We start from the raw sequence: 23,685 nt of genomic DNA, 5'->3' as shown, positions 1-23,685 counted from the left end.
GAGGGATGTACTGGCCGCCGCTTCCAGCAGCTCCCATTGGCCTGGAGCAGCGAACCGCGGCCAGTGGGAGCCACGATCGGCCGAACCTGCGGACGCGGCAGGTACACAAACCGGCCCGGCCCAACAGGGGCTTTCCCTGCACAAGCGGCGGAACAAGTTTGGGAACCACTGCTCTAGAGAGACATAGGTACAAGCTGTCCTATGTTTTAAATGGAAATAGATTACCATCACAGGTGTTCAAAAATGGTCTTAGCAAAATGAATAATTTGGCAGGGAATATTGAAACAACGGAGCTGGTGACTCCAATGGCTAAGACTCAACTTGGGAAGCAAGCTGCTATATCTGATTTGTGGGCAAAACTAAAACTACTGTTCTTTGGTGCCAGATTTCTTCTTGAATTTAACATACTTACCTGGAAACAAAGAGTAACCAGAACCAGAGGAAGATGTGCAGATCCACCCAGAGGATCAGTTGTGGTGATGATGATGGCACTTTTAGAGAGGAGAATTCAGAAACTGTGTCCTAATCATCAATACCATTACCTCTAGCACTTCATGCAGACGCAGAACCAATTACTGAAGGGATGCGAGGAGGAGCATGAACACAGGGAAGCTGATGAGGAAAGGCTGAATAGATTTGTGGCCAGGAGGTGAAGCAGTAAGTTGACTCATTGTTCCATTGTGGCTAAGGCTAACAGGCTGCCATTGAAAGTCCAATTTCCCTGTAGTAGCATCCTCTATCAGAATCTTTCATCTGGTCTCTGTGGATTTCTACTGGAGGACCCGTAACACCAAAGAACCATGAGACAAATAGACTCAATTGTTTTATGCCAAAAGTTGGTTGCCAACTGGAATCAGTAAGAATGTATTGAAAATTTTCAGCTGGAATTTCCACTATTTAATTCCCACTAAACTGCTTGCATAGTGCAATCAGACACCCTGGCATTATACAATGGATAGAATTCATGCTAAGTTACTAATATTTTGGCATCACATGAACACTCATGAGATAAGATCTTTTAAAGTGAAGGTGGCTTTGCAATGATAAAATGCATAAATATGTTTTCTCATAGGTTCTTCAATATTGAAACAACCACTTTTGCAGAAACTTCTTGGGAAAAAGAATTACTTTTTCAGAAGTATGAAATCATCCAGAATAAAAAATGGTAAAAGCTTTCATGCAACGCTCTATGAAAGCATTTACAATACATTTGCTCACCTCTAATAGCAGAGAGAGAGAGAAATAGGTGACTGCCTATTCAGTTTTAAAACCAACTAATAAGAATAGATACAGACGGAAGTGGCATTATATTTTAAAACATTATTTGTCACCTGGTTTTGCAAAACTAAAACCAGGAACAGCTTAGATCTTTCATGTTTTATCAAAGATCTGGGGGTTTGGATAAATTATCCTAGATTTGCCTATTTATTATATTTAGTGAAACCATTTGTTTTATAGAAGTATCATAGGTAGGTACGTAGGCAGCTATTTGGTAAAATATTATACATATTAGAAAAGTATATTTTCAATACAGAGGTAATGATGACACCTTGCTCGTTTAATACTCCAATACTTCACATTGTTCTGCTTCGGTGCAGAACTCTATGGAAAATCTGGCCCTAAATGACTTGTCTGAGGCAGTGGTGGCCAACCTGAGCCTGAGAAGGAGCCAGAATTTACCAATGTACATTGCCAAAGAGCCACAGTAATACGTCAGCAGCCCCCCCACATCAGCTCTCCTCCCCGCTCCCAGCGCCTCCCACTCACCGGCAGCCCCGCCGATCAGTGCCTCCCCCTCCCTCCCTGCACCTCCTGATTAGCTGTTTCGTGGTGTGCAGGAGGCTCTGGGGGGGAGGAGCGAGGGCACTGCAGGCTCAGGGGAGGGGACGAGAAGGGGTGGAGGGGGGGGAAGGGCTTGTGGCAGAGTCAGGGGTTGAGCAGTGAGCACCCCCCGGACCATTGGAAAGTTGGCGCCTGTAACTCCAGCCCAGGAATCGGTGCCTATACAAGGAGCTGCATATTAACTTCTGAAGAGCTGCGTGTGGCTCCGGAGCCACAGGTTGGCCATCCCTGGTCTAAGGTAATACTGCAACTCTGGAAAAAACAGGAGTAGAACCTCAATCTTGCATCCTCCGGTCATATGCTTTAACCACTAAACCATGATAAATCAGTGTTCTCAGCCTGAATCAAATGAGTTCCATTGTAATGGACAACAGATGCACAATTTAGTATTTATTCAGCCTGCTATTATTGATTGTAATCTGAGCCACAGGTGAATATGAGAGCATAATTTTTTAATCGAGAACTGTTGCAAGGAGAATCCTTTCAGAGTCAGTGCCTTTCATGGGTGAAAATACTTTGGGTGTTCTGCCAGAATGGAGCTGAGATACTGGCAGTCAGGAAGAATAGTAGTCAGCTGAGAATATATTTCACTGTTGATTGCCAGTCGAAAGCAAACTATATTTCTCTGTAAGGCTTCCCAAAGTTTTGTGAGGCGTCAACTCAGGGCAGTGGAGACAGTAAATTTATTATTATTATTATTATTTATTTGGGAGCTCTTACCATTTGATATTTTCATATGCATGTTAAACCTCTTCATTTGTGCTTTGAAATTCATATTAACGAATATGCAGAAAGCCCAAGAGCTTAGAAATTGCTTCAGAGGTATGCTTGGAATTTTCAGAGATGGCAAACCCCATGATCTCAGCATCAGCCTTAAATATAAACTTTTAAAACAGCAGGGAAAGCCCCAAGGATTCACAATTATTATTCATATAGAGTTTTAGTGCCTCAGCTCAATACTGAACCTCTGAATTTTTTACATTTATATCAGCAAGATACAGCATTAAAATATTAAGGAAACTGATTACAGATTAATTTACGCAAAATTAGTAAATGGCATGTCTGAGGGCAGGGAGAAAGGACTGCGAATGTTTTAACAATTACCTTACAGCAAATCAAACAGTAGTTTAAAATCAGTTTCCCAAACAGCATTGGCAAAACTGTACAAAATAAATATTCACAGGATTATTCCAGAGCTTTAACATCTGCAATTAATTGAAAAATACATGACACAGGAAACAGAATTAAATTAGATTCTAAATCAGCATGGTAAAAATTGGTGGGTTTATTTTTTGTTTAGCTCAACACAGAAACAATACAAAGATGCTGGGAAGTTAATAAGCCCATTTTAAAATATGGCAGTGTTGGAAAGGCTCACCATTCTTAGGCACTGCTCCTTTGATAGTTTTATGAGTTGGTGGGGCACCTTTTCTAAGATGATTTAGATTCTGAACAGTGAACTTCGATAACCCCAGCATCATCGCCGGAAATACAATCTACATAGGTTGGTTCTTATCTCTCCTGTTACTTCATTTTATTACATGTATTTCCACTTACAGTGGTGTGTGTGTGTGCGCGCGCAGCACACACATGGACTGCCTCACAAACAGAGACTTAATAAAACTGTGGTCCTGGAAACTTTACAAGTAGACTAAAATCTTTTTAAGGGCACACTGAAGCCACCAGAGAGACTGCCATCAACTTCGGGTGCTGAATAAGTAACATTAGTTCATACCTTAATGTGAACATTAGTTTAATATTCACATTAACCATACAATTTGCCTGTTTATTTTAAATCTCTTAATTTCAATTGGCTGTGTGTGTTTACATATTTTACTGTCTGATTAAAGAAGGGGTGGGGAATAAGGCTCAGATGCCCTGCTTCCACCGCCAGGGTGTAGCACAAGCCTGCAGGGGATGGGTAGAGGAAGGAGTGCTAAGCCTGCAGTTTGCTTCTCCCTCCCACTATCTCCACAGACATCCTGAACAGCCTGAATGTACAGTTTGGTTCTGTGATGGGACAGTGAGGTATACAAGGATATTATCTGATCTGTCTTCTCTCTAGGGCCAGCTTGAATTTGGACTGTGGTTTTAGTGGAAGCAAAGATTTCAATAAACCCTGTATCTTGGTCTGGGAGGAGGATAGACTATGATTTAATAAGGCTTTTACATCTCTGACTTATGATCCTATATACTCTTTGTAACTTACAGATAAAATCATTTTTAGAGTTTATTTTTTCATTTGTCTTTTTCAATCAGCAGGAGATTATTAGGCAAGCAATGATATTTTTGCCCCGTGCATCAGAACTAAGCAAGACCATAGCTAGTTAATAAAATTTCACTAGGAACCTGTAAATACAATCACTAGATATCAAGTTCACATGTCACCAGTGCTAGTGGCAGAGGCAGAATGAAAATTAATGACTAATGGACCAGAATTTCAAAAAGGTACCGAAGCATCTTATTGTACGATATCACCATGGCAGCTGGATACTTTTATAGGTGAAAGAATACATTTGGAGTGGCAACCCAACAATGGCCTGATACAAAATGTAATCTTACAGTGGAGCATATTTGATTCTTCTGAGAAAAAACATCCCCAAGGAAACTAAGGGATTTCTCAACTTCTTTGTATTCACAGTATCACTTCCCTATGGCTATAAGTCAGAGTAGGTTTCCCTTTAAACTTCTCACAACTATAAGAAAAACTATTATTTTAGTGCCGGTCCTTAACTCTCGCTCGAAGTCATTTATAATCTGCATTCACTGTACAAAGAGTCTCCTCCGGTCTCGGCATAATGCTGGGTGGTTATTGGAAAATGTGAAATGTTTTCACTGACTGTAAGCAAAGAACATTCCTATGACAAGATGCACTTGGCTTTACAATTTTGGTGAAATCCATGTCATTGCAGCACCTAAGCTATTCCTACCTCATCTTTCTCTAAGATTGCTGTTAGAAATACTAGGATGTTGTCAAATTGTTTATATGCATTATAGAAGAGACCATTTTTAATGTATTGAAGTTACAGTAAGGATTGGTGTTAAATGCATTTTATACTTTGCACACTGTGTACATTTGGAATTTCAGGTTTCTCAGATCAGTGTATAGTGTCTGACATTAGAATAGCTTTCATAGAAAGGCTTCCATGTAATCTGACATAAGAGAGATTTTGAAATGTGTTACTAATTATTGCTAGTGCTTTACAAACATTAATATTTTTCATAACATCCGTGTGAAACGGGTACAATAAGTTTTATTAGGCTCAATCCTGCTCCACTTGAAGGCAAGGATAATTTTGCCATTGATTTCAATGAGAGTAAGAAATGGACCCACTGACACCATTTTACAGATGAGGAAACTGAGACAGAGAGAAGCGACTTCCTCAAGAGCACAGAAAGATTCAGTGTCAGTGATGGATTTACAGCTCAGCCATTGCTGCCTCCTAATCTTGTTAACTTCATACTACTAAACCCTAGTATACTTTTAAATGTAGATCTTATCAAATGGTACTTGAAGGGATACTGATCACAACTCAACATCCTTACTCAACTACTGTCTACACTCGCCTTAAGATTTTATTTGTTTTAATGTTTTTATTTGGAAATAGTTGGTTGCATCAATATGGTTAGTTACCAGTTTAAAAAAATACTTGAACTCTTAATCTGTGCGTCCCAATGTGCGTTGGTTAAGGACACGGGCCAAATTCTGCTCTCAGTTACACCAGTGTAAGTGAGAGCAGAATATGGCTCACAGCACAGTCCATCACCATTATATATAGAAGTTTTTGCTTGGGTCAAATTCCACTCTCAGATAGCTGTGTACAGCTCCTATTGAAGATAATTTGATTTTTGTATGTTTAGCCCCAGGGCAGCATTTGGCTCTCACTCATTTTAAGGGCTCATGCCCTCTGCAGAGTTTACTCATTGACAGAAGGGGGTAAATCCCCTGGTCTTTCAGTGAGCACTTTGGGTGATAAAATTTAGGAACAATTAAAATTAAACTAACCCTCCCCCCCCCAAAGAATTACCCACTGCCAAAACAAAGCTAATGAGCTGCAAAGGAAGATTATCACAGAAGAGAAGAACAGGCTAGAGAGGTAACACAAAAAGATTCAATTTTAAAGTTGGCTACTGCAGGTGCGGGTTCACCATATAAAAGAGCATATGGAGCCAGGATAAATTCCTGATTACTCTTTCCAAACTTGTAACCGGCAGAGTGGTTGTGAATGGGTCCACTTCCTAACATGGAATATTCACTCATTCTAGAGGTGGAGGGAGAGGTATCAAAACAGCAGAAAATGACGAGCATGGCTTTTTACATCTCCATGTTTACAGCCACCAGCTCTGTGCCCACCATTCCTTCCCTAAAATGTGATTTTTTTTAAACCAACTGAAGATTGGAATGATAAATAAAACCCTTTAAAACATCTGCTTTTCTATTTCTTCTGGATTGTGTTCACAGACCCGTCATGGTCAAACCTTTATGGAAAAATCTTGCAGAAACTAAAGGATGAAACCACCAAGATTCTATAGAACTAATTATAAAACCTATTGCACAACTTGTGTTAATTTGAACAGATTTGATTTTAAAGGGACATTGAAATATGTTCAGTCCCAAATGTTATAAACCATGTCATATACCAGTAGTTTCATATTCAGTTAATGAGCGCCCCTTTCCTTGGTTTAGTTTTAATATCTTTGGGGCTTAGAGTAATAAAAACCTGTTACTCTTGGTTTAAGGTTCAAACAAAGCTGTGCAGAAGAACCATAACTGCAGTGTTTAAAACCAGAATTATGAACAGAGATATCCAGGAAAGCTTTCGTTATTAGAAAGTTCCTCTTTTAAAATACTGCATGTAGAATTTGGAGCCAAGCGTATACAACAATGTCCCTTTCATGCAAACCAAAGTTACTGCTGCTTCTGCTTTATTTTTTTAAACTAATATACATCTGTTATTTACTTCATTTGCATTCACCAAGAAATAATTTCTCCCACACCAAACATTGCATTTTCAAAATGCAAAAGGTCATGGATATAGGTACATTTCCTCCTGAAAAAGTTGTAGGCATATAAATATGAAGCAGGTTTCACTACATTGCCTGCCTGATTTTCTTGCTGTTGATCCTGAATAAACTGTATTGAACAAGTTGCTAACTGCTTGCTAGTGAAAAGTTTGTTTTCATTACTACTATGAACTCTTGCTTTCTGAACACTCCTTACCTTGCAATAACTTTTGTTTAAACACAACAACAGCACCACCTTGTTTATACTGACAACAGATGCAGTGTTTACAAGAAATAAAAAGCAGGACAAAGGAGACATGGATTCATTTTTCAGTAATTTAGGAGCATTTTTGTCTTAAAAAATGAACTATTGCCCAAATCTACTTTTCTTTTCAAAACACAATTTTAGATCTCTTCCAGTTGTCTATTTTAAAGATTCATAAATTAGTCAACTTCTACTACCTCCAATGTAGTACAAGCTCCTGAAATTAAAGATTCATCTTTTACTTTCCTTCAGAAAAGAAAACACAAAGCTAACTAATTTAATTTCATTCTCTGTAGTTACATCTGCATTTTTCTTACACCTCTACTCCCCAGGGACCAAAGGTGCAATTTCCACAGATGCCTTAGTGTAGTACTGACATTTATCAAGTGTGGTGATAATCAGTAATGTTATAAAAGACACAATGACCAAAACACATTTGAGAGAGAAACAGCACAAAATTTCACACACTCACATCTGTCTTCAAATGCAATCCCTCTACTGCCTTCATCTCCACAGTATCACATTTCACAGAATGAAAGGGCATCAAAGAACTCTATATTGAAACAGCATTTTGCACAGAGAGATATTCATTGCACTGAAAAGCGTATAATTAAAACCCTGAATTTACATAGTATACTATTTCTGCATAAACTTACTCGTTTCTCAAAACGAAAGTAAATTAAGAGGCAAATGCAAATAAAATCAAGACACCTTTCCACAAAGAACCCTTATTCAATCTGTCACATCTTGAGTCAGCCCTGTACTCTCTCACAGAACACAAAGGTGGTCAAATGTACTCAGGGGAAGGGCTGCTCCATCTCTGAGAGGAGTTTTAACTTTAAGAACTCATGGTTGTAAAGAAGGGGACTGAATTTCTTGCAAGGATTCCAGGCCTACCACTGGCAGCAACGTAGATCAGTGATGTCATGAAGCTAATAAGAGCAAGGCAAAGAGAGTCATTAGGAAATAGTTTGAAAATAACTTGGATGAACTTTATTACATTTCCAGCATGGTCAGATGGATGGTTATTATTATTTACATCACAGTGCCTAGAGGCCACAACTGAGTTCAGGGGGCCTGTTTTGCTAGGCATCATACATACATATGTACATAGAATAAAAGTCTCTGCCCTGCAGGATTTACAATCTAAATAGACAAGACAAAGGAAGTAAGGCACAGAGATTAAGTGATTTATACAGGCCTAAAGTCAGACAGCAAGTCTGTCTATGGTACAACAGGTCTATTGTTAACTTTGTCCTCCAGAATAGCCTCCTTCATCCTTGCTTAGATCTGGTTCAGAAGTGGCTTGTGACCTTGCAAGTCCTTTTGGATTCTTTCTTTGAAGTCTCTCACTTGTCAGGTTCAAAAGTCTCATGACCTCCTAAGTACATTCAAATCCTTCATATTCAAGCATCTTCCATTCACTTTCAAAACCAAACCAGTATGATGCCACAAGTTCTACTAACCATCTGACATAATGCACACTGTAACATGTGTTCTTTTACATGTAAAAAAAAGCTACATTAAAAACAACATTAAGGTGCAAAATCAGGCACTCAGAAGTTAGGAAATACCAGAATTACGATTGTCTGTATAACCTTAATTCAACCTCCTTGTGTGTATGCATTATGATACAGTCTTTAATACATCTTCTTCTTAGTGTATGCAAAACATGCCTCTGGTGGCACATGACCAGGATTTATCACCGAATTTGGTCCGCTGGTTGGATCATTAGCTTCCCCGGTTCAGGTTGGGTACTGACAGGGAGTGCAACGTGAATGCTGATCCATGCCCTACTTTAATGACATAGAATCATAGGACTTGAAGGAACCTCAAGATGTCTTCTAGTCCAGTCCCCTGCACTCAAGGCAGGACTTAGTATTATCTAGACCATAGTGTCTCATATATTGTACATTGGATCACGGTCTCGGGAAGGGCAGAGCAGACATGATCATATGTGATTTGTTGTACACACACACACACACACCAACCATTTGTTCTGGTAAAGCAACTGCATAAAGACTGCTAGATGTTTTAATTTCTCACCTGTGAGTTGACCAGAGCAGCATAGGTACATGGTCCACAGACAGAGCCAATTTGAGCAGCACAGCGAGGGAGTAGAACAGCCGGACTAGGGCCATGATCCCACTCAGGTTAGTATATGACTGACTAGCTGCAAAGAAAAAAACTGAACATAAGATGAAGGAAGCTGGATTTTCCAGTTTAATCTGCAGTATCTGGATACAGCTAGAAAACTGGTTGGGCCGGTTTTATGTCAACAATATAAACATTCAAAACATCCATTTCATTATGTCAAACAACGGTGCTAGAATTTTTGAATGACTTTCAGTGCTGCCGTGGAAATGGCCCATGAACTGTACATGCTTTGAATCCATACACAGACCTCTTAACAGATCGTTCCTCAGTACAGTGTTCATGAGGCCCAAATTTATTCCAGACCCACTGTTTTCTCACTCACTATTACTGTAATTTATTAGTTAATTAATAACTGAATTATTAAACCCTGAAATGGAGTTTATAGAAAACTTTCCTCATGTTGAAGAAAAAGAATCCCATATATTTTCATTTTCTTCCTCTACTATTTATTACCATGTCCCTAAGCTTTTCACTGATTGTAGAAGCTGGTGTCACACACAGGTGTTGGCAGGTTTGAAAGCTGCAGTATATCTAGACATTGCAGCTTCCAGCAAGGAGAAAGAGAGTAAGAAAGTGATGAGATTGGAACTTAACTAAAACATGGAATTGTTTAATTATCCTTTACTGGGGAAGATGCTGATCCATAAATCAAGAATGGCAAAAGTCAAACCAAATTACAATGTTCTCAGGACCTGGTATGACTTAAATACCTTAAAAACCAAATAGAAGATTAGAATGGTTATAGGAATTTCTTCTACCCAATCATCACAAGCCTCTGGTTTCCTTCTTTTTTAAATGTTGCCCCTGCCCCCTTCAGTGACAGAGCTGCAGCCAAGTCATGCTTCTGCATTTGAGAGTCACCTTGTTAGATAGTATCATGTGCACTATAGGCATGCATGGGACTTTCCAATCAGAATAAAAGATGTGGTCCCAGCTTTTAGTAGGTTATGAGCGCAATTACATCAAGGACCCAACAGAAAATGACAACAGACCATCGAGAGCAGCCATGGGGAAAGGGCAGGGGACAAGTTATCAGTAAATGCAAGAAGGAGAACTACTCTTGGAGAGGGCAATTTTTGCCATGCAGAGCAAATCATGGGGCTGAGTAGTTGTGAAAGCTCCTTGTGGGTTATTTTGGTGGTTTAAACATTCATTTAATATTCACTTTAACTATTTGAAATTCTGGATTTGGTGGATTATTGATAAAAGGCTTCCAAGAAGGAAAGGGTTGAATGGAAAGCCGGATGGAGGGAGAAAGAAGCAGGAGGAGTAATAGGCCTAAAGCATAAGAAACAGCATGAAGAAGGTGGGAGAGCGATTCTGGGGGAAACTATTGGGAAGAGGAAGGGAAGCTTGAGTGGAGTGGAGTGGAGTGAAGTGAAGTGAATAAGGGTCCGTCAGAATGTGAGCTGAAGTTGTACAGAGCTCTAAAGGTAAGCCCCAGTGTCTTGAATTCATGTGACTCACTCGATTTAGTGTACTGTTTATTGTTGCACAGTTTATGTATAATGTAAGGCAATTTGTTCATATGCTAGTGTAAAATCAGCTGTGATACAAGAGGAAAGCTGCATTAAAAAAAAAACAGCAAACCTCCTTGTCTCTTACACTCTATGCCCTCTTACTTTTATCTTTTAGGCCTTTGCCCCCCCCCCCCCCCGGCAGCTTTTGCCACCTTCCATTTCCTGAAGTGATGGGTTGGCTGTGAATTATAACAACAGAATAGTGCAGATCAGTGTAAGGCAGGGCAAGTGAGCCAATGCAAGACTAAATGGGAGAGAGGGAAAAACTGGAGCTTTCAGAGAAGAATTTAGTACAAGCTCAAGAAGTTCAGTCAGAGCAAGCAAAGTACTCAGTTGGCTCTAGGAATGGACAACCTCTCGCTGGTTCTGACTAGGCTGAGCAAATGTATTTTTCGGTTCATTGGGCCAAACTGAAATATCTGAAAATATTCCAGTTTGATTTGAACCAAAATCTATTTTTCTTGAAACAAAAACTTGAAAAAATCTCTTTTCAAGTCAATTCAATGTTTTGAGTCAACTGAAAACAATTTTTTTGACTTTTTGTATTGATTCAGACATTTTGAATGTTTTTCACTCTTTTTTTAATTAGCCAGATGTCAATTTGAAATTCTATTTTGAAAGTTGAAACAAAATATTTTGACTTTTTATGAACAAAACTGTTGAAATGAAATGTTTTGATTCTTTTGAAAAGATTTCCCCTTCTCCTCCCCTCATTTTTTGCCTCATTCTGAACCTTTTGCCTCATTCAACATGAATTTGACTAATAGGATTAGGGACCCGGAAAATGCTTTTTTCGATTAAAACACTATTTGTCAAAAAAAAAAAATCACTCAGTTCTCTAGCACTCTTCATTGGACTACATAGCCATGGCTTTGACTTGCCCACAGCAGGTCTAGAATGTTCCTGAATTGTGCATGTATGTGCCTACTGCCCAAAAAGCTACTGAAATCTTTAAAAAAAAAAAAAAGCCTCAATTACAGCTATTCTGCTGCTAGAGCACAAGAAGAAAGGCAGAAAGATTTATAATCTGAGAATACATGATGGGGTGATGTTAAGGGTATAAAATGTTATTGGTAAGAGTTCAGGATGTTATCTTTGGGAGGCCTACTTACAGCCCTTTATTGTTGCAGGTGAAATGCAAGAAGAATAGACAGAATTCTTTCCATTTTAGCAATACATGCCGAATGTCCTGAGGGGCCAGTCCAAGAGAAACAGCCAGCATATTATTACATTAAAGCTTCTTGGATTCTATCACATCCATTCCTTCTTGGATTGTGAGCTCATGCTCAGCTGTGATTGGTTTTCACTGTGCAGGCAACAAACTCTTTGCAAAACTGCCTAACGGGGAAAAAAAGGGGGGGGATTTACCTAGACCCCCTTTTCTCTGCGTATCAAAAGCTAGCTCCAATGGGGCTTCACATCAGAGCAGCACTCAGCAATCTGAAAAGGGCTGGACTTTTGGAAGCTAGGCAGAACAATACAAAATGTAAACTAATAATGGATTGAATCCCCATCTTAACCTACAAGTCATAAGAGTCATGTGAGCACACACTGGGAGGTGTGTGCAGTTTCTCTGATGACTCCTTATGCCAAACAGAAGAGAGAGAAGAAATCATTGAGATAAGGTGTAAAGGCACTTAGGCTTGCTGCTTAAAACATTTTTGATCTGCGTGGGTCATAAAAGGAAAGGAGAAACTAGTACAATGGAGGGAATCATAGGGGAAGAATGTGTCGTGTCTCTCTCCACATCCCCTCCCAGCTGTCAGGAGCTGGAGGGTGGATTACCCAATGGTTTGAGTTGGCGCTTTATTTTAAATGAAGTAAGCCCTGAAGAAAGGAATGTGAAGAAAATGGTAGTTGGGACTGTATTTTGCCATCCTCAGCAAATCTGGCTTGCATGCAGTTGTAAATACATTTGCTCCCTTTCCTTACTTTGACTTTTCATTCCTAAAAATAAAACTGTCATTACATGAATAATAAAGAAAGATATGGCCAGGTGCAAGAGAGGCATAACAGAAACTGGGGAGAGAGAGTTTTCACAACAGATGACTTACTAAGACTGAACTAGAATGTGGAGGAGTGCTCATTGGTTCATTTATCTGGCTAGAAGGTGCACAGATAGGAGCCTACATGTCTAGATTGATGCTATCTAATAAGAAAACATATATTTTACTGCTATATTTTCCCTGGATACTTCCTGATTTGCACATAAACTAAACCCCATATTTAGACACCCCTGAACATTGGGGTGTTTGAAATTCAGCACGAATTCCAAATTTTGTGACCCAGACTAATCTGTTTTTTAAGTGTTATTACAATTTTATAATGAAGAAAGAGGACAAAATGTTACCTTTGTCAGCTCTCTAGCTACAATTAGTTTATTACATGAAAAGGATATAAAGGCTCATTTCCCAAGCCCATATTTAATTTCTACTCATAAACCCACACCCACCCATTTCCCCAGATTTATATGTTTTCTTTTTCAATCCTGTGCAGAGTCTGTAACCCACCTACCTCAACCTGTCAAAGCGCAAACGGAGGACACAAGAAAAATAGTAAGCAAGGTAGACTGAAGTGATGTAGGCTTAATTTCTTTTGCATCTAAATCCTTCTTTTTTAAAAAAAAAATCTACTTTATAATTCTGCATTCCTGATGTAAATAATTCTGAACAGAAAAAGTCTGAATGCCAGATGTGTGGGATGAAGTTAAATTTAGGACCCTAAGTTAGGAAGAGAGGGATATCTTTTGTAAAGGAGGACAATTTATGGGTATGATAAGCTAACATTTGTGAACGGAATGTCTGTAGACAGGGAAAAAAAGACTGTCATCAATTATGTGTGAATATGACCCAAGAAACAGATTCAGAAGCTGACATATTGATGGTGGCACTGCATATTAAGAGATCCATCAGCAACCTGGGATAATGAAAGCAGATGTGTTTATTCTGGGCTTTGTTTTTAAAAAATGAGTAAGAGATTGCAATTCTTATCCCAGCTGTTACTGTATTTCCCTTTGAAGAAAATATCTGCTGGGTATCAAATGTTGGTTACCAATAACTTTGCTACCATCAACTATTTAATCTGTATTCCTATTTTATCACTGTATTTACAACTACCTTTTGGCACAAGCTGGGAATGCATGTTTCCTTAATTGGGACTCAGCCTGTGGGAGGCAGGAAAAAGGTTACTTGGAGACCCTTTGTTCCTCATCCTCTGAGATGTAATTGAGGGTAATGAAGAGGTAAATCTCTGTAAGAGCACACAGCCTTCTGTTGCAAAGAGGGAGAGTCAGAAAGCCTAGATTCCTTGCCAAGTTAACTGATTATCCATTTAAGCATGTGGGAGGAAAATTGGAGCTTTTCCCTTTGGAAGTGGATTGAGCTGTATTGCTTGGTGGTGGGGGGAGGGGTATTACTATCAAAGAAGCCCTGTCTGGAGAGAAAGGTCCACCTTGCTGAGCCCCAGGTGCTGAAGAGGAGTGACCCACGCTCGTAGAGGGGCTCTGATGGGTGGGAGGGAGGGGAACAAAGGCCCCCACATGCCATCCAGACTCTGAGCCCCTTCCCATGTCAAAATAAGCACCTGTGGGCTGGAAGCAATTGCAGCAGACCCTGGGGTTTGTGGTTAAAGTCCTTCTTAAAAACCTCATCTTATTTTCTGAAACTCCTTCTAAAGCAGGTAGGGAAGTTTTACCATATGTGTGTTAAACCTCTCTCTCTTCTCGAGGGAGCCAAATTTATCAATCTGTTTTGCTTTCTTGAACAATTCTTTTTTATCTGGGCCCTTGAAGTAAGGCATACCCATCCAATGTAAGGGTTACGTTCATCTCACGAACATCTTGGACACCTTGGGCTCCTGGAACTGCCAGAGCTCCTCTTAATCTCCATTTAAGAGTATCCTTGTCTGCCAACAACTCATTCTCTTCCCTTCTATTCTGCAATTTTTCTATCCCTCTGAAATCCTCAGCTACTTTATACATTTCTATCCATCGTCTGTCTAAATCTTGCTCCAAACCGTGATGGGGTGCACTCACTCCGCACTGGACAGGGAAGTGTTAACTCCTCACTGTGGGCTGAGGAAATCACACCCCCGCATCCCTACTGGGCATGCTCGAAGTGAAGCACCAGTATAAAAGAAAGCAGCCCAGCTCAATCTGGGCTGGCCACTAGAGAGGAAGGATATCTGTTACAGACTTCTGTCTTGGAGCTGCAGCAGCCCCTGAAAGGAGAAGCCAGAGACACCAAGACCCTGGAAGATGCCCCACTGCCTGTGGGCACCCCAGGAATTTCAGAGCCAGTGGGACAAGCCCAGGCAGAGGAGCCCCAGAACCCCAAAGTCACTCAGACCATGGATGCAGGAGTCATGATAGGAAGCAGCCAAGTGAAGGGACTAGCCATAGTTGGTGTGTTGTGGTTGGATCCCTGCTGACAATCTCACTCGCTGCTGCCTGGGATGGAACCCAGTGGATTTGGGAGGGCCCAGGTCCCCCTACTCTGGCCACCCCACGATCCCTAGGTGGTGGCCCACCCCTTTTCTGGCTCCTAGGTCTCACTGCCCTGAGAGCCAGGATATGCTATTGAATCTGGCTGCTAGGCCGCACAGCCGCATAGCTAAAAGCCACTTGGTGGACTTAAGCCTTTAGGCCTCACTTCCTAGAGGCAGAGGGTGGGTTGGGGGACAGGGTGCTCTCATCCCACAGTGGATGGTGACCCTCTACCCGATCACACAAACCTTTAACTTTTCCCCTTTCAAAGTTTATTGTCTCTTTCCAGGATGGAACCACGGGCAATATATGATATATATATATATATGCGCAATATAATGCCTGCCACCACGTCCTCACTGAGCCGTCTGAGGGTCTCTTGCAACTGATTGATATCTTGTCTTTCCCATTTTGATTGATCAAATGACCTTCTCTCTAGGTAGATGGCAATTTAGATGGCAAAGGTAGTGGAGCAAATAATTAAACAATCAATTTGCCAACACTTGGAAGATAAAAAGGTGATAAGTAACAGTCAGCATAGATTTGTTAAGAACAAATTGTGTCAAACCAACCTAATAGCTTTCTTTGACAGGGTAACAAGCCTTGCGCATAGGGGGAAGTGGTAGACATGGTATATCTTGACCTTAGTAAAGCTTTTGATACTGTCTCGCATGACCTTCTCATAAACAAATTAGGGCAATAAAACTTAGATGGAGTGACTATAAGGTGGGTGCATAATTGGTTGGAAAACCATTCCCAAAGAGTAGTTTCAGTGGTTCACAGTCAAGCTGGAAGGGCACATCAAGTGGGGTCTGGTTGGGATTAGTTCTGGGTCCGATTCTGTTCAATATCTTCATCAACGATTTAGATAATGGCACAAAGTTAATTTATAAAGTTTGCACATGATACCAAGCTGGAAGGGGTGGCAAGTGCTTTGGAGGATAGGATTAAAATTCAAAATGATCTGGAGAAATTGTCTGAAGTAAAGAAGATAAGTCAATAAGGACAAATGCAAAGTACTCCACTTAGGAAGGAACAATCATTTTGTACGTGTGCAACTAGGAAATGACTGCCTAGGAAGGAGTATTGCAGAAAGATCTGGAGGTCATAGTGAATCACAAGTTAAAAATGAGTCAACAGTTTAACACTTCCTCCCCCCCCCAATATTCTGGGATGTATTAGCAGGAATGTTGTAAGCAAGACACGAGAAGTAACTCTTCCGCTCTACTCCATGCTGATACGGCCTCAACTGGAGTATTGTGTCCAGTTCTGGGTGCCATATTTCAGGAAAGATGTAGACAAATTGGAGAAAATCTGGAGAAGGGCAACAAAAATGATTAAGTCTAGAAAACATGACCTGTGAGGAAACATTGGAAAAATTGGATTTGTTTAGTCTGGAGAAGAGAAGACTGAGAGGGGACATAACAGTTTTCAAGTATATAAAAGGTTGTTACAAGGATGAGGAAGAAATTGTCCTCTGTAACCTCTGAGGATAGAACAAGCAGCAATGGGATTAAATTGCAGCAAGGGTGGTTTAGGTTGGACATCTAGGAAAAACTTCCTGTCAGGTTGGTTAAGAACTGGAATACACTGGTTGTGGAATCTCCATCATTGGAGATTTTTAAGAGCAGGTTAGACAAACACATGTCAGGGATGCTCTAGATAATACTTAGTTCTGCCATGAGTGCAGGTGATTGGACTAGATGACCTCTTGAGGTCTCTTCCAGTCCTATGATTCTAAATGGCATGTAAAGGAAGTAAGTTATCTCTGCTCCATGTTTCAAATGAGTTGGCTGCCTCATGGTTAGGGACAGGAGTTAATAAACCCTGTCACAATGTGGGTGAAAACCTAAGTGGAAGTATAAATGAAAGAAACTTAACACTCACTACTTGATATTTCCAGATGTGGTGACTAGCAGTTTTCTTCCATGTACAGGAAGCAGATTTTCCTCAGAGAAAAGGGGAAGATAGTTTGGCCTCTCTGTAACCTATAAAAGCTTTGTTACAGATGAAGGCAAAACTGAAAGCGTGAAGCTTTTTATCTTGCAGCTTTACCAAAACTCTTAGTGAATCCTCTACTCCAGACTTCTGTGTCTGGCTTGTTTGAATAGTATGCCTGACTGCACTTCTCTACTCTTTCAACAGGAAACTTCACTACCTCACTGTCAGCCTGGGAGCACAGTGATCAGAAGGGAACTTCCTTTTTCCTCTTTCAGCTTGTTAACTCTTTATGAACCTTTCTATTTTAGAGAGATGGGTCAAAAACACCTCTCTTCAAAAACACTTCTATACACCTTAAAAAAATTTCTCTTCAAGTGACTAACACAGGTGTCTTGGCCGGTTTGCCAAATTTGGAGTAGTAATAGGGTTTCCAAGACCTGAGTGAAATGATTTGTTAATGTTTAATTAAAGTCCCTTTAATTAAGGTTATTTTTACCTCATTATTTGATTTGAGAAAAACAATTTTGTTTTTATGGCTTTTAAGATCATAAACAACTAAAACCAATTTATTATATTTCCCTAAAGTACTAAATAATATAAGAATCAGATTGAGCTTACAATGTAAACCAAATTAATCAATTCAAGGAGTTAATAGTATGAATTAAAATTAATAAAAAATTGAGACCCAAAATCAAATTATTACATGAGCACAATCCCAAAACTAATATAAATACAAATTACTGAATAGTTTACTTAATAATGCTATTACTATGCAGCTAATTTATCAGTTTATGCTTTTCCTTGTAGAAAGAATGGGTTAAGGCTGTAATCTTTACATATCTAGGAGAACTTTTAGTGATCTATGGTAAGATTTGCTTGGAACCTTGGTTAATTGATGCCCAATCATATCTTGTACTATGGGCTTATACGCACATGCTATTATTGGCCCCAGAGGACCTCCCTGGAGATCTGGGGGGGGATTGATATGCATCCCCTCCAACTTCAGCCTGCTCATGTAATCCACGTCTTCTCCTCACATGTGGATTCCTGAACCTACGGACAACCCTCTCTGGAGGTAATGTTGAGAATGCCCCTGCCAAGCCGGCTGACCTTTCCACATGGGAAGGGTGATTTTTCACTGTTATCAGGCTTACTATCTGGGCCTGTGTTACTCCAGCTGTATAATCAGAAGTAATAAGCACAAGGCTATTATTAATTACTTAAGCAATGTCAGAAGTGTGGAAAACCCTTTACAAAATAGATAAGATTCCCTACCCTGAGCAGCTTACCAACTGGGCTGAGACTAGAAAGAGCAGGTAATATAAGAGGAGATAGGACAGTGAAAGGGCAAGGAAGAGGACTATGATTATACACTCACATGGCAGTCTAGTGCATGTCTTGAAAGGTTTTCAAAATTTATTGAACAAACAGTAATTATTCAGAGCATAAACCTCTCTGAAATGAATTTAGAGAAGGGTAGGAAAGAGGCATGGCATTTGAGGTCAGGGAAGGATTTCTCAGCCTTCAGGGAAACATGAAAGAAGACATGGGGATGGGTTTGGAAAAAAGGACACAGGGTACTGAAACAAGGGACTTCACTGAGCAAGAGAGGCCTGGGGAGAAGGGGGTAAAAGGAGATGAGGCAAAAAGGAGTTAATATTCAGGAAGAATTGAAAGACAAGATTAAATCCTGAGATATAATCCCAGTTGTACCATTGACTCGCTGTGTGTCCTTGAGAAAGTCTTGATCTCTGCCTCAGTTTCCTCTTTGGTAAAGTGTTGTGAGAATTAATTAGCTAGCAAGTACAGTTTGAATATTCAAGACAGTGTATAAATAAATATATTACAAATATTGTAGTATTTCAAGCAACTGTGCTGCAGGTCTTTGACCTAAACAGCTTAAGGTGACAAAACAGAAACTATAAAAAGAACATCCATTATTTCTAAAACATACTTGAAATGACTTCTTGATTTGAAATGCAGATATGGATCCTCAGTTTATACCCCCACCTCCTTCTTACTCACCTAATCTTGGATTAAGTTCAGGGCTTGTCTACATGGTGGGGTAATGTATACCATGCAGGTGTGATTTCTAAAACACACTAACATAGTATGCATTAATTGGTCCATGTAGACCCTGCTGGTGCGCTTACACATAGGAGTTTCAAATCCAAAGATAATTAAGCTAAATGGAATTAAAGTAATTTTAATTCTGAATGAGAGTGTCTGCACAGGGGGTTAATGCAGTTTAACTAACCCACCTTAAATTCACACCTTTAGTTAATTTGGATTAATTTTCCTGTGTCCCCATGTAGACAAGCCCTAAATTAGTGATGCCTGTTGGAACTTTCAAGGGTGGGAATACGCAGAGGTCATTCAATGAACTACTAAATATTGTGTTAAGATGGATCTAGATTATGCATTATTATGTGGAACAAAATAAGATATAAAAAGAGCAGTGATCTCTCTCTTGGAGATCACAATAACTTGAACCTGGCTCATACCCCTCTCAGTCAGCTTTACCTGCCCCTACTGCTATTGGATCTGCAAAAGCTCTTTTGTTTTTAATACTTGATCAACAGGTTGGTGTTTGTTTCGTTTTGATGGCATCTGTGAATTAACTTACATTAACAGCCAAAAAACATATGAACAGCAAACTAGATTAGAAAAAAATCCTAAAGTAAAAATCCTTTTTATAACATACATATAATTGTAAACAATGTTATAAGAAATAAAAAGGTAAAAAGCATTCTTGTTACTATGGTAATTCCAGTAATTGTATGGGAAAACAATTTAAAATGTGGAAGATAATAAAAGCAGCAATAAAGAAAAGCTAAAACTATTTGCTCTAAAAGAACAATAACACAGGCCATGTCTAGCTAGGTTTGTATACTATGCTTATTGCAGTCCTGAGTGCTTAAATGACACTAGCACAAGTTCAAATTTATGTTTCAAATTTATGATGGCTATATTTTGCTCCATCCTAATGATGTGATTTAATTAGGATTTCAAATTTACGAGCACCTTGGTCAGATTTTTTTGATTAAGTTCTGTATTGGTGTCTCATGTTCTCCAAGATTCAACCCTCTAGAGCCCACAATGGCTCAAAACAGCCATTCTTTAACGCTACTCCAGTGAAAGACTGAAGCTTTGACCTTGTACAAATACAATCTCCTAGTCTTTTCTCTTTGAGAATGAAATTTCTAGCTTTTCAGCTCACAATGAGTCCATCAGCCAGCCACTGTCCCAGATAACAGTCAAGTATCCAATTCAGTTCAGTTTCAACAGAATTTAGCAGCAATTTACAAACATAGGAAGCCTAAACAGCATGCCTAAACAGATACTACAGAAAGCATCGTTAAAGACTCAGAGGTATACAAAAGACCAGCAGGCAAAGCACTTGTGCAAATGAGCTTTCCTCCACTGGACCAAAACACTTGTTTTCTTGTGAATTCTATAATCTCCAGATGTGGATGGCACACACAAATTATGAGACCAGCAGCTGAGTCCAGATTTGCCTGAACTAATTCCCTCATGTTCCTTGGGGACTAAATATGAGGGTCTATTTTTTTAATGGCCACTTTTTAAGAAAAATAATATACTGTATTCATTTATCAAAGGAAGGAATGATATCTAAAGGAATCATGCTTTCGCTTTCACCTGTAGCCCCTCTCCTGTACAACTGACCCTGTATGAAGTTGTCAAGATAGGGTAAGTCTGCCTTGTGGCTTTTTACACAGCTTTAGGAAATTTGGCCTGCGTTATGTGTCCATGTGTATCACATCAGACCAAACCCACTTAGACAAACCACCAGAAACAAAGTTTTATTCTGTAAAGAAACATAGAACAGGATTACAGTCCAGCAGCCTCCTCTCTACTTGCTTGCCTTGTGCTTCCAACTTCAGTCAGTGTTGAAACTTCCTGCTGGAAGGACAGAGGGGACTTTGTATAACTCAACCCTCTTACAAATATGTTCTAATTCCCACAATAACTGAACCCCAACACAAACAAGCCAATGATCTCATTTTCTGTCATTTAAACTCCTCTCAGGGTACTCTTTAAGCCCTTTTTGGTCCTACCTGTAAAGAAACGTAGAACAGGATAACAGTCCAGCAGTCTCCTCTCTGCTTGCTTGCTTCGCTCTCACAACTTCAGTCAGTACTGAAACTTCCTGCTTGGAGGGCAATGGTAGAACCAGGAAGTTCTCCCAACGTGTCGCAGCTTGTAGTCCACAACTTGTAGTTCTCAGAGCTGCTGCTGAAGGACATGACCTTTCACCGCCCCACCTTTTTTTTTTTTTTTTTTTTTTTAAAGAGCCTATTTTCTGGCTCACAGATGCCCATTCCTGGCATCCAGTCTTGTATTAAGGCCCAAATCCAGCAAAGAACTTAAGTCAATTGGACTACTCATGTGTTTAAAATGATGCATGTGCTTAAGTGTTTTGCTGGATTGCAGCCTAGGGGTCAAATCCCGTTAAAGTAAATGGAAAGACTTTCGTTGACTTTACTAGGCATAGGCTACGTCTTCACTACGGGGGGGGTCGATTTAAGATACGCAAATTCAGCTACGCGAATAGTGTAGCTGAATTCGACGTATCGCAGCCGACTTACCCCGCTGTAGGGACGGTGGCAAAATCGACCTCTGCAGCTTCCTGTCGACGGCGCTTACTCCCACCTTCGCTGGTGGAGTAAGAGCGTCGATTCGGGGATCGATTGTCGCGTCCCGACGGGATGCGATAAATTGATCCCCGAGAGGTCGATTTCTACCCGCCGATTCAGGCGGGTAGTGTAGACCTAGCCATAGTTAGATCTGGTCTTAAGTCCCTGGTGAATGCACTATGCTGTTCTAATATGGTTTGCCGCTAAATATATATTTACTTATTTCAACTTTTAAGTGCCTCTACTTCACGATAGGCAATTATACTAGTCAAAGCAGTAAGCCCTTGAAGACTGGGGCGAAAGAAATGCCTAATATAGTGGTTTGAAACAACTGAACAGAACTTTTGAACAATTTCATGTAACTTTTTATTGAATTTATGTAATAGAAATACAAAGGGAAAAATGACATAAGTAAACATATATTTAAGGGAGAAAATTCACTCCTGCTGTAACTTCAGATGAGTTAACCAAGAGATTAACATGTCCCAAACAATCTATTTTTGGTATTACAAAATACAGCCACAATTTTACAAACACTGACATATGAGTAGTTCCATTAAGCTCACTGGGACTACTCTCACATGTGTTAAGTTATTCCTGTGCACAAATGTTTGCAAGATAAAGGGCCTATATTTGGACAGATAATGAAATCTGTAGCTGAATGTGGATTACGTATTTTTGTTTTTGACCAAAAGGCCTCACCTGTTTAAAACACAGAAGAAATGAATTAAAATATTATAAAAAGGTTTATTAGGCCTGGTCTACACTAGGCTTTTATGTCGAATTTAGCGCCGTTATATCGAATTAACCCTGCACCCGTCCACACCACGAAGCTATTTAGTTCGACATAGAGCTCTCTTTAAATCAATTTCTGTAAACCTCCCCAACGAGAGGAGTAGCGCTAAATTTGACATGGCCATGTCGAATTAGGCTAGGTGTGGATGGAATTCGATGGTAATAGCTCCGGGAGCTATCCCACAGTGCACCACTCTGTTGACGCTCTGGACAGCAGTCCGAGCTCGGATGCTCTGACCAGCCACACCCCAGGAAAATTTGAATTCCTTTTCCTGTCTGGGCAGTTTGAATCGCAGTTTCTGTTTTGACACCGTGGCGAGCTCAGCAGCAGTGGCAACGATGCAGAGCTCTCCAGCAGAGATGGCCGTGCAATCTCAGACTAGAAAGAGGGCCCCAGCATGGACTGATCGGGAAGTCTTGGATCTCATCGCTGTGTGGGGAGATGAGTCCGTGCTTTCCGAGCTGCGCTCCAAAAGACGGAATGCAAAGACCTATGAGAAGATCTCTAAAGCCATGGCAGAGAGAGGATACAGCCGGGATGCAACGCAGTGCCGCGTGAAAATCAAGGAGCTGAGACAAGGCTACCAGAAGACCAAAGAGGCAAACGGACGCTCCGGATCCCAGCCCCACACATCCCGTTTCTACGAGGCACTGCATTCCATCCTAGGTGCGGCCGCCACCACTACCCCACCCCTGACCGTGGACTTTGAGGATGGGATATTGTCCGCGGCCGGTTCCTCAGCGGACGGGGAAGAGGAGGAAGGAGATGAGGAGGACGAGGCAGTCGACAGCGCTGATTTGCCCGACAGCCAGGAGCTCTTCATCACCCTCACAGAGATCCCCTACCAACCCTCCCCAGCCGTTATCCCAGACACAGATTCAGGGGAAGGATCAAGCAGTAAGTGTTTTAAATATCTAAACATTTATTTATAACATAACTGGCATATTTAAAATATTAACAATAGGTAAAGTGCTTTAAAACATGTAAACATTTATTTACAACAAAACAGGAAGATTTAA

General features: G+C 40.2%; 1 protein-coding gene across 1 annotated transcript in view; it reads right to left on the bottom strand.

The window, feature by feature from the left end:
- LOC112120520 (V-type proton ATPase subunit S1) overlaps positions 1-21,319 on the bottom strand; it is a 79,384-nt gene extending 58,065 nt beyond the window's left edge. Inside the window, exons 1-2 of the mRNA XM_024219630.1 lie at positions 21,292-21,319; positions 9,158-9,284 (exon numbers count right to left, since the gene is read on the bottom strand). Coding sequence (XP_024075398.1) covers positions 9,158-9,252 — 95 coding nt within the window. The 5' untranslated portion in view covers positions 9,253-9,284; positions 21,292-21,319. The remainder of the gene's footprint in view (positions 1-9,157; positions 9,285-21,291) is intronic.
- Positions 21,320-23,685: the final 2,366 nt, after the last annotated feature.

This window comes from Terrapene carolina, unplaced genomic scaffold (genome assembly GCF_002925995.2).
Source record: "Terrapene carolina triunguis isolate 2854851 unplaced genomic scaffold, T_m_triunguis-2.0 Scaffold68, whole genome shotgun sequence".
NCBI classification, from domain to species: Eukaryota; Metazoa; Chordata; order Testudines; family Emydidae; genus Terrapene; species Terrapene triunguis.
The sequence above is the reverse complement of the archived record's forward strand: the minus strand, read 5'-3'. Positions and strand labels throughout refer to the sequence as shown.